General features: G+C 39.7%; 1 protein-coding gene across 1 annotated transcript in view; it reads right to left on the bottom strand.

The window, feature by feature from the left end:
• Positions 1 to 1,167: 1,167 nt before the first annotated feature.
• The window catches only part of ved (ventrally expressed dharma/bozozok antagonist), a 29,831-nt gene continuing 14,358 nt past the window's right edge, over positions 1,168 to 16,640 (bottom strand). Inside the window, exons 2-4 of the mRNA XM_039779728.1 lie at positions 6,107 to 6,409; positions 4,534 to 4,793; positions 1,168 to 1,567 (exon numbers count right to left, since the gene is read on the bottom strand). Of these exons, the coding sequence (XP_039635662.1) occupies positions 1,238 to 1,567; positions 4,534 to 4,793; positions 6,107 to 6,380 (864 nt within the window). The 5' untranslated portion in view covers positions 6,381 to 6,409 and the 3' untranslated portion in view covers positions 1,168 to 1,237. The remainder of the gene's footprint in view (positions 1,568 to 4,533; positions 4,794 to 6,106; positions 6,410 to 16,640) is intronic.

Below are 16,640 nucleotides of genomic sequence, written 5' to 3' on the forward strand. Positions count from 1 at the left end.
TTTTTCTATTTATTAAGTTATTTGGAAATGTGGGATTTGTTAATTATGAATTCATTTCATTTAGTTTTGTTATTTAAAGATACAATAAAATGTCAGTAGCACCACCAAAATGTCTGTTGTTTTAGCACAGTTCATATAAATTAAGGAAGTTCTGTCTGCAGCTCATTCTGTTAAAAAAAAATAAACTCCTGAGACTTTACAAAGAAACAATTGGCACATCCAACGATTCTTCGATGGAAAATATCACAACAGACTTAGAAAAAGGAAGATCCTGCACTCTGCTCTTGCTGCTGCTACTACATGGCACATATCTGTGCAGGTTGTTCATGCATTGTTACATTACAGAGCCATATTTAATGCTCTTATAAGGTAACTGCTAATACACTGCACACATTTATATTCAATTCATATTACTGTAAACCACCTTCTGGAAACCAGCTGTACACTACTGTCTACACTGACTGCACTAGATTTCTTGTCCTGTCTATACTTTGTATATCACATTGCACTTTTCTGCTCTTTTTGCACTTCTGGTTGGACATAAACTGCATTTTGTTGTCTTTGTACTCTGCACAATGACAATAAAGTTGAATCTGGATCTATAATCTAATCTAATCTAACTAATGTTTCGGTTCTATTTCGGTTCCTCTGGGATATTTAAAATACTCTTGATGAAGGTCCAGAGAGACCGAAACGGTGTGTGTGTGAGAATGGGAGGGGTTGTGTGCTGTGCATACTGCTACACCTCTTGATCATGTTGTGTGTGTGTGTGTGTGTGTGTACCTGTAATATGAGATGTATTTTATTGCTGTTTGTTATATGTTTTTTTTTTTTACTAACTGAGCATTGTTTGGTTTTTAAATTGTTGTATTTGTGCTTTCTGTGGCACAAATACAAGGCTAACTCTGGTGCAATGCATTAAATGATTACATTTATGTTTAAATTGCACACTGTCCCTTACAATGATTACATTTATGTTTAAATTGCACACTGTCCCTTACAATGATTACATTTATGTTTAAATTGCACACTGTCCCTTACAATGATTACATTTATGTTTAAATTGCACACTGTCCCTTACAATGATTACATTTATGTTTAAATTGCACACTGTCCCTTACAAATACAATTGAAATTGAAATTGAGACCAGAGCGCGGGATCTTCTTCTTTTTTTTTGTTACGTATCGTGAACTTAAAATCGTATCGTGAACCTAAAATGGAATGGCGAGTTGAGTGTCAGTAATACTGAGGGTAAGCCGGGTATGCTCCGGGTAGGAGTGGCGTCGTGTTGACTCCGGCGTACTGGTAGAACGAGTCCAGGGGCAGAGGGGCCACGCTGGGCCGAGCGGAGCCGTACTGCAGGCCGTGTGGGTGGAGGTAGGAGGCAGCGGCCGGGCCGTCCTGCGGCGCCGCTGAGTGGTACCTGGCGTACGGCCCCGGCCTGTAGGCCTGCAGCTCGGGGTAGTGCATCAACTGAGAGGCCACGCTCGCCTGGCAGGCGTGCGCCAGGGCGTCCTGCACCGTCCTCTTCAGCTTCATCCGCCTGTTCTGGAACCAGTTCCTGATCTGAGAGAGAAACAAGAGGACTCGTAAGACAAAGACACTGACATTTTAACATTTCTCTCAATTAGTGGACACGGGCGCCGAAGGCAGGATGTTTAAAAAAATACTGAGGTCAAAGTATATGTTACTGGGAATTAAATAAATGTAGCCTAATTAATAAATCAATACAATATACAGTGGTGCTCATAAGTTTACACACCCATGCTAAAGTTGACTAAAAAGAGGAATAAAAAAATCTTCTTTTGGAAATTGATCTTAATGACTTAATTGAAAAAATTAGGAAAAATCCAACCTTTAAGGACACCAATTTTTTTGTGTGAATGAATAATGTATCGTAAATAAATAAATGTTCTTCCTTAAAATACATAAGTATACACACTCCTATGTTAAATTCCCATAGAGGCAGGCAGATTTTTATTTTTAAAGGCCAGTTATTTCATGGATCCAGGATACTATGAGCACCACTGTATATATTTGTAAATACTGCTAAACAAACAGATGTAAAAAATAAAAAAATTAACATTTCAAAATCTGAGTCAATGTCCCTGGAATAATAACATAAATACATTGAAAGATTTTATAATAATACAACAATATAATACTATGAATAGGCTAAACTAAAATAAGATACTGACAAAAAAAATGTATTAAATAAAACAATTTAAAATACTGAGTCCAAGTCCCCAAAATAATGAAAAAAAATTAAAAAATTAATAAAAATACAACAAACCTAACCAACAAATAAGTGAACATATAAATACAATTAAAAACACAAATACAAAAAAATCCACAAAAATAGTCTCCCAAACAGCCCTACAAAAAGTAAGTAAATACTTTATTTTATTTATTTAGTTACTTTAAATTTGACTGGCACTGCTGTGAATTTAATTTCATTTATTGAGTCTAAAAATTACTGGAGTCCAGCTTTTAAACCACATGTGAAGGGTTTTAATCGCAGAAATGTTTGCTAAATAGAATCAAAACAAAACACAGATGTGACGTCTTTAGTGAACACAGCTGTCTCACATATTGAGTGTATATTATGGAACTTTTTTGCAACGAAAATGCAGGGATTATGAAATCATGCAAGCGCGCATATTTTGCGCGGAAATCGGCAATTTATGCGGCGCATTTGAAAAAATGCGCCCTGCCCCCCCAGCATAAATATGCAGACTTTGGCTGATTATGTATTGAATTATGCGATCGCATAATCTAGTTTTTCTGGAGGGACTGAATAGTAATATAAAAACTATAAAGCAGTGCAAGGACAAAGTCTAGAAACCAGCATTAAATATGGACAATATAAGATAATAATGTAGATATAGTAATATAAAAACTATATAGCAGTGCAAGGACAAAGTCTAGAAACCAGCATTAAATATGGACAATATAAGATAATAATGTAGATATAGTAATATAAAAACTATATAGCAGTGCAAGGACAAAGTCTAGAAACCAGCATTAAATATGGACAATATAAGATAATAATGTAGATATAGTAATATAAAAACTATATAGCAGTGCAAGGATAAAGTCTAGAAACCAGCATTAAATATGGACAATATAAGATAATAATGTAGATATAGTAATATAAAAACTATATAGCAGTGCAAGGACAAAGTTGAAAAAAGACAGCATTAAATATGGACAATATAAGATAATAATGTAGATATAGTAATATAAAAACTATATAGTAGTGCAAGGATAAAGTTGAAAAAAGACAGCATTAAATATGGACAATATAAGATAATAATGTAGATATAGTAATATAAAAACCATATAGCAGTGCAAGGATAAAGTTGAAAAAAACACAGCATTAAATATGGACAATATAAGATAATAATGTAGATATAGTAATATAAAAACTATATAGCAGTGCAAGGACAAAGTTGAAAAAGACAGCATTAAATATGGACAATATAAGATAATAATGTAGATATAGTAATATAAAAACTATATAGCAGTGCAAGGATAAAGTTGAAAAAAGACAGCATTAAATATGGACAATATAAGATAATAATGTAGATATAGTAATATAAAAACTATATAGCAGTGCAAGGATAAAGTTGAAAAAAGACAGCATTAAATATGGACAATATAAGATAATAATGTAGATATAGTAATATAAAAACTATATAGCAGTGCAAGGACAAAGTCTAGAAACCAGCATTAAATATGGACAATATAAGATAATAATGTAGATATAGTAATATAAAAACTATATAGCAGTGCAAGGATAAAGTTGAAAAAAGACAGCATTAAATATGGACAATATAAGATAATAATGTAGATATAGTAATATAAAAACTATATAGCAGTGCAAGGATAAAGTTGAAAAAAGACAGCATTAAATATGGACAATATAAGATAATAATGTAGATATAGTAATATAAAAACTATATAGCAGTGCAAGGACAAAGTTGAAAAAAGACAGCATTAAATATGGACAATATAAGATAATAATGTAGATATAGTAATATAAAAACTATATAGCAGTGCAAGGATAAAGTTGAAAAAAGACAGCATTAAATATGGACAATATAAGATAATAATGTAGATATAGTAATATAAAAACTATATAGCAGTGCAAGGATAAAGTTGAAAAAAGACAGCATTAAATATGGACAATATAAGATAATAATGTAGATATAGTAATATAAAAACTATATAGCAGTGCAAGGACAAAGTTGAAAAAAGACAGCATTAAATATGGGCAATATAAGATAATAATGTAGATATAGTAATATAAAAACTATATAGCAGTGCAAGGACAAAGTTGAAAAAAGACAGCATTAAATATGGACAATATAAGATAATAATGTAGATATAGTAATATAAAAACTATATAGCAGTGCAAGGACAAAGTTGAAAAAAGACAGCATTAAATATGGGCAATATAAGGAATAAAGCCGACCGTGGGACAGACCCACCCCACCAGTCGGTGTTAGCCGTGTGTGGAGGACTGTTACCTGTTTGTCCGACAGGTCGAGCTTCTTGCAGAGGTCGGCCTTGTCTTGCGTTCCCAGGTAAGCGTTCCTCTTGAAGGCTTTCTCCAGACTGCTGATCTGCTCCGCCGTGAACGCCGTGCGAGGCCTCCGCCCCGACGGAGGGGAAGGAGGTGAGGGGGAGGGGGAGGGGGCCGAGGGGGAGAGGGAGAGGGAGAGACCCTCTTCGCTCTCGTAGCCGGACGTCTCCTCCTCTGTCCCGCTGCTGAAGCCCGCTTCAGTCGCTGCAGAGAGAGGGACAGAGAGAAGGGACACAAATGTCACGTTAGGCTGGAAGTTTTCACATCCTTTTTTTCCTGGAGCAAAAGTATTAATACCACACTGTAAAAAAAAAAATACTCTGTCACTGTAAAAGTCCTGCATTCAAAATGTTACTTCAGGTAGACGTATGGAAGTGTCCTCGGATCAAATTTGACCTTTTTTTTTTAAGTTTCTATATCAAAAATGTGGGTTTCTTGCAACCAAATTGCCCAAAAATAACATGGATGGTTCCAAACTGCTCTTCACAAGTAAAATTACAGATCAGTTCACTACTTTTATTGAATTGTGGGCGTTTTATTTAATATTATAGCATATTTCTGCTTTTTAAACTCAAAAATGTGGTATGATGTGGCCGGGTTGGCTCAGTGGGTAGAGCAAGCGTACATATACCGACGCAGAGGTCCAGGGTTCGAGTCCGACCTGTGACTATTTCCTGCATGTTTCTCTCTCTCTCTCTCCCCTTTCTCACCTAGCTGTCCTGTCCATTAAAGGCAGAAAAGCCCACCAAAAAAATCAAAAAAAAAAAAAGTGGTATAATTTCATATAAATGAAGTTTATTGACCATGAATTCCAAGAATAAGTGTAAAACTAGTAATTATAATTTGATGTTAGTGGTGTGTACAGTATATACTGGTGGTAGTGGGGGGATGGGGGGAAGCGTCAAAAACGTCAAAGTGACCAAAAGCAACAGAAATATCAAAAAAGCACCAAAAAAGCCGAAAAAAAGCTGACAAAATAGCAAAAGAACAAAAAAAAAAGCGACAAAAACATCTACAAAAGTGCCGAAAAAAATTCAATATTTTTTAAAACAACCACACAGAAATTCTGTTAATAACAATAGTTAATTATTTTAGCTGCACTTTGTATAAACTGTCAGGTAGCGTTCATTAATTTATAAAACATCCAATTTTATAAGTTCTTCTTATGTTTTGTGTGCAAAAAAAACCTCCATTTCTAAAGTAACTAAAGCTGCAGTAGAAGTGGAAAGTACATTGAAAAGAAAAGACTCAAGTAAAGTATCATAAAATACTACTTTGGTCAATGTATTGCCATTATTTAAAGACACATTACTCCAAGTAAAAGCCCTGCATTCAAAAAGTCTATATATTAAAGACTATAATACATCTTTTCATGTGAGCTCTAGTTCTAGTCGCTGACAAATACTGCCCAGATCAATGTACTGTAGCAGATGTATAAAAATGGGAATATACCCCGAGTAAAATATACAAGTACTTGAGTAAATACTTGACTTTTTCTGTGACTGGACTGAACTAACCTGGATTATTAAGGGAGGTTTGGAGCTGCCGAGCGCTCAGACTGAAAGCGCCGAGGCCCTGGCTCCTGCTTTCTTTGTGCTCTGGGACATTTTCACACTTCTGTCTGCCGTAAAAACCCGGCAGACTCTCTGTGTGGGTCCCACAGGCAGCCGGTCCCGGCCCAGGTCCCGGTCCAGGTCCAGGTCCAGGTCCAGAGGCCGAGGCGTTCTCCGCACCCACTGTAGGCTGCTGGCTGCTCTGGGCCATCCACTCGATAGAAAAAGATCCCCTCATGGCTGTAGAGTGCTGCGGGAGTTTTGGTCCTGAGAAGAAGTAAAATCCTTTAGTTTTGGGTGTCCAGAGTGCAGAGGAGAAGGTGTGCTGGTCTGTCCTGTTCCTGAGAGGTTTTTTTTTGACTGCCCCCTCTTTGTCACAGCTTGTCTGTATTTATAGGAGGCATCAAGCGCCCCCCCCAAGATCAAAGCAGGCTTCCTCCCTCCCCTCTTTTAGTTTTCACAACTGGAGTAATTAAGACGTCTCATTCAGTCTGGATGAGGCTGTTAGAGCCGGGCTCCAGTCAGTCTGGGACGTAACGTCTCCTGAGTCCTGACACTCTGATCTCTTCTGTTGGCTGGCCTTATCTTTATGCAGGGTCCTGTGTGTGTGTGTGTGTGTGTGTGTGTGTGTGTGTGTGTGTGTGTGTGTTTCGAAATCAAATGAAAAATCAAATAAAAAGGAAATCTGTGACGTCTGACTGTCCAAAAATCCAGATTGGAGAGATTTTTTTGCATTTTAGGCCTTTATTTGATAGGACAGCTTAGACATGAAAGGGAAGAGAGAGGGAGAGAGAGACAGAGAGAGAGAAGGAGAGAGAGAGAGAGAAGGAGAGAGAGAGAGAGAGAGAGAGAAGGAGAGAAGAAAGAGAGAGACAGAGAGAGAGAGAGGGAGAGAGAGAGAGAGAAGAGAGAGACAGAGAGAGAGAGGGAGAGAGAAAAAAAGAGAGAGAGGGAGGGAAGAGAGAGAGAGAGAGAGGGAGAGAGAGAGGGAGAGAAGAGAGAGACAGAGAGAGGGAGAGAGAAAAAAAAGAGAGAGAGGGAGAGAGAGGGAGAGAGAGAGAGGGAGAGAGAAAAAAGAGAGAGAGAGGGAGAGAGAAAAAAAAGAGAGACAGAGAGAGGGAGAGAGAGGGAGAGAGAAAAAAGAGAGAGAGAGAGAGAGGGAGAGAAGAGAGAGAGAGAGAGGGAGAGAGAGAGGGAGAGAAGAGAGAGAGAGAGAGAGAAAGGGAGAGAAGAGAGAGACAGAGAGAGAGAGAGAGGGAGAGAAAGACAGAGAGAAAGGGGGAGAGAGGGAGAGAGACAGAGAGAGAGGGAGAGAGAGACGACAAAGAGAGAGAGACAGAGAGAGAGAGAGAGGGAGAGAGAGACGACAAAGAGAGAGAGACAGAGAGAGAGAGAGAGGGAGAGAGAGAAAAGAGAGGGAGAGAGAGAAAGAGAGAGAGAGAAAGGGGAGAGAGGGAGAGAGACAGAGAGAGAGAGGGAGAGAGAGAAAGAGAGAGAGAGAGAGGGGGGGTGGACAGCATGAAGAAAAGGGCAGCAGGTCAGAATTGAACCTGCAGCCACTGCGGTGAGGACTGAGCCTCTGTAAATGGGGCGCACGCTCACCTGTAGGCTGTAGCTTGGAGACCCCCCCCCCCCACACCCCAAATTCTCTATTTCCAGGTTTTAAAAAGTGATTTAGCTGAAAATGCCCAATCTGAAAATGGCACTTTGACTTGAATTAATATGTCATAACGACATAACAACTGAGACACGACCGTAGATCTGTTATCAGCCTTTATAGACAGTATAGAGTATAGTAGTATTATAGTCAATAGCCGAGACATATAGATATAGCAAGTAGATAGATGAGATAGTAAATAGTAGAGTTAGTAAAATCATAGTAATACAGATAGTAAAAAAATAACACATATACAGAGTACAGTAAAGCATACAGGTATAGGTATAGTGAGTAAAATAAAAAGGAAGAAAATAATATAGTAGTAAGACATAAAATCATAACAAAAAAGGACAACAAAAGGAAAGAAAGAGAGAAGGAAGGGGAGAAGGGAATACATAAGCACACTAACAGAACCGAAAATATCTTATAACATAATGAAATCAAATTAAAATCACAAACATAATTAAGTAGAAAAGAATAATAATATAAAAGTAGAGCAAGAAAAAGAAGACCAAGCAACAGAATATAACAGGGCCAGCTAATAGACCAGCTAACAGGTGAATATAATAGCGCATGAAGAAAAGGAGGGAAGGGAATAGGAATGGCGGACTGGATAGATGGAAGCATGGATTCTATGGAATAGAGAAACACATAGAAACTGAGTATGGTGTTAAGGAAAGATGATTAAAGAAATTACACATTTTAAGTACTTTAACCCTCCTGTTGTCCTCAGGTGAAATATGACAAAAGAAAAGTGAAAAAAGTGACAAATGTTGGAAAAAGCTACAAAAACGCTGAAAAAAAATGACCCCCCAAAAAAATAAATTGCCAAAGGTAAGTAAGTAAGTAAAATTTATTTATAGAGCGCATTTCACAGATAAAAATCACAAAGCGCTTTACAAGGTACATACACATATAATTGGGAAGAAAATACAGCATGACATGAGGAGAGACGAGGAGAAAAAGGCAACTCCCAGACTGTACCCCTGAATAGGGGTACAGTCTGGGAACAGGAAAAAAACACCTCAGCACATAAGCACACAAGCAATACATTTGCACTGCTGCACATAACACAACATAACAATATAACATGACACGCAGTGGGGGTGGGATGATGGGTGCATCGGGATGGGGGTCATGGAGTAGAGGTAGTCCAGGACAGGCAAACAGACATCTGGTCCTGCAGCCAAACAAAGGCGCTGGACAGGTGACAAAAACTTGGAAAAAAGTGAAGAAAAACATCAGGAAAAGCGACTAAAAAATTATCAAAAACATAATTAAAAAAGTGAGAAAACCACCCGGAAAAAAGCGACAAAAACTTGTTAAAAATTGACAAAAACATAAATAAATAAATGGCCAAAAAGTGACAAAAATAATTGGAATAAAATCGACAAAGACGTCGAGAAAAGTGTAGACAAAGAACAACAAAATGTTGAAATTTCGACCCAGAAAAACAGAAAGTAGCGCGGTCGACTGGAAGCCGACACAAGGGTTAAAGTCTTTAAATATTATATAATTTATATAATATACTCTGATCCTCTGAGGTGGAGGCGCAACTAAGATCCTGTTTTAAAAGTCAAAAGTACCGTAAAAGTAGCAATACCCCAGTTTTAAAATACCCTGTTAGAAGTAAAAGTAGCTCAAAATCCCACTTACGTAAAAAGTACAAAAGTTATTATCAGCTAAATGTACTTAAAGTATCAGAAGTACTCATTATGGAGCCAGACTAGTCTGGCTGTCACCAGACAGACCAAGCTCAATCTTTTAAGATTGAACATTAGTCTGGGGAGTCTGCTCTGTAGCTTCTACCGCACAACAGGCGGGATCAACGGGCGTAGTTCAGATGACTCTGTACGTGATTGGACAGTCCTTCAACCAATCAGAGCGACGGGTGGCTGCCGTGGAGCGCTGCGCTTCGGTGGCCGGCCTGTTGAATGCGTGGACGTTGTCGGTAACAGCTAACAGCTAATTCGGCTAACCGCTAGCTGAGACAGCATGTAATAACTTTAAAAAAGTCAAAATAAAACTTGAAAATAACAGTTAACTTAAATAACAGCTGCTACGTCAGTTCTACTTTACTTGTGCTCATTTAAAATACAATCACTCAATATTTGTCTTTATTGTTATTACCGTAAAGTCTTAATTTAGCTGTAGCCTGCTTTTTCCATTAAGTTTGACTTAACGTTATTTTAGACTGACTCTAGCTGTCAGCTAGCGGTTAGCCGAATTAGCTGTTAGCTAAACTAACGTTAGCTAGCTTCCCGGTGGAGGCTAGCCATAGGCTAGCGTGGAACAGATCGTGCAGGTCGTATCCTCGGTAAAACAGTATTATCTTGCGTATGCGCAGAACGGATCGTGTACATTATATGAATGAATTAAAGTTTATTATATATAATATAATATATTTATAAGATATTTTTAAAGCCATTCACAATCTCCAGTATTTCGTTTTTGGTAATGTCAGACACATTTCAATTCAATTTCAATTCAATTTTATTTATAGTATCAAATCATAACATAAGTTATCTCGAGACACTTTACAGATAGAGTAGGTCTAGACCACACTCTATAATTTACAAAGCCCCAACAATTCCAACAATTCCAGTAATTCCCTCAAGAGCAAGCAGTGCGACAGTGGCGAGGAAAAACTCCCTCTTGGGAAGAAACCTCGGACAGACCCAGGCTCTTGGTAGGCGGTGTCTGACGAGTTGGGGTGTGATGAACAGTGGCGATAGTAGTCACATTAATAATGGAACAGTGACTGGATGTGGGCGGGAAGCTGCAGGGTTCAGCAGGACGCACGCATGACATTGCAGGGCATCGCTGAGCTCAGCAGGGAGTGCAGCAGGACCACGGCGACAGCTGCAACCAAAGGTCTTGGTGCCAACGTTTCTCAAAGGAAATACGCTGGGGAAAAAAGCATAAGGACTCCGGGAGTAAACTCCCAGAAGCTAGGATTAGTAACAAGCATTTCTGGGACGGGCTGCACACAAATAGTAATAGTAATAGTAACAGTAATAGAAACAGTAATAGAAAGGGAGAGGAGAGAGCAGCTCAGTGTGTCAAAGGAAGGAAGTCCCCCGGCAGTCTAGGACTATAACAGCGTAACTATAACAGGTAACTAAGAGAGACAGGTCATAATATAATATATATATATATATTATAAAGCACCTTAAAATTAAACTACTCAAGTAAAGTACAAGTACCTGAGTACATATCTTTTAGGGAGCCTGCTAAAGTACCAAACACTCAGAGGCATATTCTCACAAAATATCCCAAAGCCTACATGTATATATTTCATATATCGTATATATTTAACCCTCGTGATGTCGTCCTGGCGACCGTGCAACTTTGAGTTTTTCTGGGTCAACATTTTAATAAAAACCTTTTCTTTCAACATTTTGTTGTTCTCGACACTTGTCGATTTCACAATTTTTTTTTAAAAGGTTTGTTGTTCGTCACTTTCTTCCGATGATTTTGCCGATTTTTTTTCCTCAAGTATTTTTGACGTCTTTGTTGTCCCCCCCTCCCCGCGTTTTGGAAGGTTTTTACCAACATTTATGTGACTTTTTCCACATTCTTTTGTCATTTTTTTCTCCAAATGCTTTAAAATTGAACGCCCAAATTCAATGAAAGCTGTTAAAAGCATGCGTGTTTCAGTTTGTGGGGCGACCTTATGAAACGGACTGAAGAATGACATCAAACAGAGCCATAATATCATTCAGTTCAAAAATAGATTAAAGAAATCAATACTTGACCCATACAGAAAAGAACAGACCGAAACACAGGAAAGGTACTGTAATGTAAAGGTATTGTTGTATATTGTTGTAAGTTATTGTAAGACCTGAAAATTGTATGCTGTATTTGCATATTTATTTACTTTGTAATAATATGATTTTGCGAAATAAGGGCAGGACCAAATGAGCTATTTGCTTCCGCCTGCTTCTTCTCGAACTAATTTTTATTTTTTGGGTTTTTGTTAAATTCAGATTTTGTGTTTTATTTTATGGTTTTAATTTCATTAATTTTTTTCTTTTGCAACATTGTTGATCGTTTGAGATAAATAATAATAATAAAAAATAAAAAAAAGTAGTGGACTGATCATTTATTTGACTTGTTTAGTTACTTTCTTTGACAATTTGGTTGAAAGAAAACCCCAATTTCTGACATAGAAACTTTTTGAAAATGGGTCAAATCAGCCCAGAGGACAACAGGAGGATTAAAGAAGTAATCAGATCGTTTACTTAAGTAAGAGTACCTCTGAAGTACCCCATGAACATAACGGGGATAATCTATTCTTAAATCATCTTAAACCATTGTGTGGCTCTCAGTGCTGAAAAGGGGATTTGGGGATCAGGTTAAAGAGACTGATAACGACCTGAAGACGATGATCCGCCCTGTGAAGTGGCTCATAACCACCATCATCATCATCTTCATCACCAGCAGCCTGGAAGGGGGTCAGCCCTACAGTCCCACAGCTCTATGGTCCCACAGCTCTATGGTCCCACAGCCCTATGGTCCCACAGCCCTATGTTCCCACAGCCCAATGGTCCCACAGCCCTATGGTCCCATAGCTCTATGGTCCCACAGCCCTATGTTCCCACAGCCCAATGGTCCCACAGCCTATGGTCCCACAGCCCTATGGTCCCACAGCCCTATGGTCCCACAGCCCTATGGTCCCACAGCCCTATGGTCCCATAGCTCTATGTTCCCACAGCCCTATGGTCCCACAGCCCTATGGTCCCATAGCTCTATGTTCCCACAGCCCAATGGTCCCACAGCCCTATGGTCCCACAGCCCTATGGTCCCACAGCCCAATGTTCCCACAGCCCTATGGTCCCACAGCCCTATGGTCCCACAGCCCTACAGTCCCACAGCCCTACAGTCCCACAGCCCTATGGTCCCACAGCCCAATGTTCCCACAGCCCAATGGTCCCACAGCCCTATGGTCCCACAGCCCTACAGTCCCACAGCCCTACAGTCCCACAGCCCAATGGTCCCACAGCCCAATGGTCCCACAGCCCTACAGTCCCACAGCCCAATGGTCCCACAGCCCTATGGTCCCACAGCTCTATGGTCCCACAGCTCTATGTTCCCACAGCCCTATGGTCCCACAGCCCTATGGTCCCACAGCTCTATGGTCCCACAGCTCTATGTTCCCACAGCCCTATGGTCCCACAGCCCTACAGTCCCACAGCCCAATGGTCCCACAGCCCTATGGTCCCACAGCTCTATGGTCCCACAGCTCTATGTTCCCACAGCCCTATGGTCCCACAGCCCTATGGTCCCACAGCTCTATGTTCCCACAGCTCTATGTTCCCACAGCCCTATGTTCCCACAGCCCTATGTTCCCACAGCCCAATGGTCCCACGCCCTATGGTCCCACAGCCCTATGTTCCCACAGAGTCTGGTCCCTACGGCCTATGTTCCCACAGCCCTATGGTCCCACAGCCCTATGTTCCCACAGCCCAATGGTCCCACAGCCCAATGGTCCCACAGCCCTATGTTCCCACAGCCCAATGGTCCCACAGCCCTATGTTCCCACAGCCCAATGGTCCCACAGCCCTATGTTCCCACATTTCTAGGACATTTTTAAAATTAGGTATTGTGTTCCTAAATTTCCCTTCAGGGGTTAGGGCCTAATTTTGAGGGAGAAAAAAAAATTCTTAGAAATGTGGGATGATAGGCATGCTCCCCCTGGAAGGACCCGAGACGGAGGAGAGGAGGAGGAGGAGGAGGAGGAGGAGAAAGAGGAGGAGGAGGAGGAGAAAGAGGAGGAGGAAGAGGAGGAGGAAGAGGAGGAGGAAGGCGCCGTTCTGTGTGCAAACGGTGCAGTCAGTTTGGTTTAAAGGGTTAATTGGGTCAATCATGAAACGGTGCCATTGATAAAATAATGAGAGTGATTGAGAGGAGAGGAGATAAGGAAACAAGTGAGAGTGAAGGAGGGATGCAAAGGGACAGGAGGAGGAACTAGCTAGGGGAGGGGAGGAGAGGAGGAGACGAGGGGGAAGAAAAGAGAAGAAAAAGAGAAGAGGAAACGTGAAGAAGGAGGGGATGAGAAACAAGCAAGGAAAGAAAAGGATAGAAGGGAGGAGATGAAACCCCCCAAAAAAGGAGAGCAGAGTAGAGGGGGCAACAACAGAGAAGAGGAGCAGTGTTGTTGTCTCCTGACCTCTCATCTGTCTGTCTGTCTGTCTGTCTGTCTGTCTGTGTGTCTCTCTGTCTGTGTGTCTGTCGTTTTCTATCTGTCTGTCTGTGCGTGTCTGTCTGTCCGTCTGTCTGTCTGTTTCTATCTGTCTGTGTCTCTGTTTCTATCTGTCTGTGTGTCTGTCTCTGTTTCTATCTGTCTGTATGTGTCTGTCTGTCCATCTGTCTGTCTGTTTCTATCTGTCTGTGTCTCTGTTTCTATCTGTCTGTGTGTCTGTCTCTGTTTCTATCTGTCTGTGTGTCTGTCTCTGTTTCTATCTGTCTGTATGTGTCTGTCTGTCCGTTTGTCTGTTTCTATCTGTCTGTATGTGTCTGTCTGTCCGTCTGTCTGTTTCTATCTGTCTGTCTCTGTTTCTATCCGTCTGTCTGTCTCTGTTTCTATCCGTCTGTCTGTCTCTGTTTCTATCTGTCTGTCTGTCTGTGTCTGTCACATCAAAGAGCTGCAGACCTACATGTGACAGAGCAGGATGGGACGACAAAGTGGAGCAGACAGACAGACAGACAGAAACAGACAGACAGACAGAAACAGACAGACGGAGAGAGACAGAAGGATAGAAACAGACAGACAGTCAGACAGACAGACAGATGATCAGGACCCCTTTGAACTCTTAACTGCACCATCACCTGCCTGTTGTTGTTTTTGAGTATTTTTGCCAGAGGTACTTGTACTTCACTCAGGTATTATACTTCTCTGTACTTGTAGTCCACAACATTACCGAGGGGAACGTAGTACTTTATACATTTATCTCAACAATGGAGTTGCTTTTCAGATTATGATTTTACATCTGAGACAAAAAGTTCAACTTATTTTTTTCACAATTCGGTTGAGAGAAACCCAAATTTCTGCTATAGAAACTTTTTGAAGTCGTACTAATGTCAATGAAATGAACATACGCATATAGTTTAACTTTTTAACCCTTGTGTTATCCTCCCGGGTCAAAATTAACACTTTTTTTCTCACTTTTTTCCATGTTTTTCTTGCTTTTTGACCATTTTGGTTCCTTTTTCAATGTTTTTTGCCAACTTTTTCCCATTACCACCAGTATATTCACCACTAAAACCAACTTATTAACACTAGTTTTACACTAATTTTTGGAATTCCTGGTCAATAAACCTCATTTATATATTATATATATTTATGTATTAGATATTTGTGGTGGGTTGTACTGGCCAGTTTTGATTATATATTACCAGTGTTGGGGAGTAACGGAATACATGTAACGGCGTTACGTATTCAGAATACAAATTATGAGTAACTGTACTCCGTTACAGTTACAATTTAAATCATTGGTATTTATACTAATACGAGAAACAGATAGAGGTCTAGACCACACTCTAATTTACAAACCCAACAACAACATCCAGTAATTCCCCAAGAGCAAGCAGTGCGACAGTGGCGAGGAAAACTCCCTCTTGGGAAGAAACCTCGGACAGACCAGGCTCTTGGTGGCGGTGTGACGAGGGTTGGGGTGTGAGACGTGGATAGTAGATTGGACAGTATGGAGTATATAGTGAATAATACAATGAATACAGTTACATTGTTGAAATCAATGGATTACATGACGATACTTCTCTGTTTCACGAGTTTATTCACTCTGAATAAATTAAGGCAACTCTATGCATTTTCCAGAAGCCCCGATATGAAATAGAAAAAAATAGCTATTTGCGTAATCAGTCACAATGGAGTCGGAACCGGCACGACAGAGCCAGGACAGGAATAAGTTTCTATCTTGGAAATTCAAACAGCATTTCACATTAAAGAACGAACAGGGAGAATGAAATATAACTGTGCAGTGCAACCTCTGCTTGCCAGCAACCAACCTCCTTTCAGCGTCCAAATTACTCCACCCCCAACCTGAAGAAGCATCTTAAAGTAAGCTATTTTTTTAATTAGCCAAGGGTAGTTGTCTGCTGTAGTTTTACTGGTCACCTTGCTATTTTAACATTGACGTGCGACTTTACATTCTCCTACGTGCTGATTTACTAGCTCCAGAGCCGTTTAAAGACTGACTAGCCCCGTTTGACATGCTAGCTAACGTTAGCTAAAATTAGCTTGTGGTAGTTTAGACCGCGGTTAGATTTTTGTAGTATGCAGTTCGGGACTACCAATACAATAATCTATCTGCTTGTTCAGGTATACATTCAGCTAGTTGGAATAAAAAGAACACACCATTATAGGCCTGTTTAGTAAGCTGGATGTGATAGCTGCATTCCTACACTTATAAAACGCAATTCAATGTGGAAGTAATCCTGAAGTAATCCAAGTATTCAGAATACGTTACTCAGATTGAGTAACGTAACGGAATACGTTACAAATTACATTTTTGGGCATGTATTCTGTATTCTGTAACGAAATACGTTTTGAAAGTATCCTTCCCAACACTGTATATTACCCCCCTGTAAATTACACCTATTGATCAAGGTTTATTTCAGCCCTATCTGAGCCCATTAATACCTATACCTACCTAATGCTTAATATGTACTTGCATATTGATTAAATATGTATCTGACACAAAATAAAATGAAATATAATAACAGATGCAACTTCTTATTCAGACACACCTTCTTTTTCACGAGCTCCTTGATTTAAAAACAGAAGGTAATTTAAAATATATATTTACTCATGTTGGCACA

The sequence above is a fragment of the Perca fluviatilis genome, chromosome 17, assembly GCF_010015445.1.
Source record: "Perca fluviatilis chromosome 17, GENO_Pfluv_1.0, whole genome shotgun sequence".
NCBI classification, from domain to species: Eukaryota; Metazoa; Chordata; class Actinopteri; order Perciformes; family Percidae; genus Perca; species Perca fluviatilis.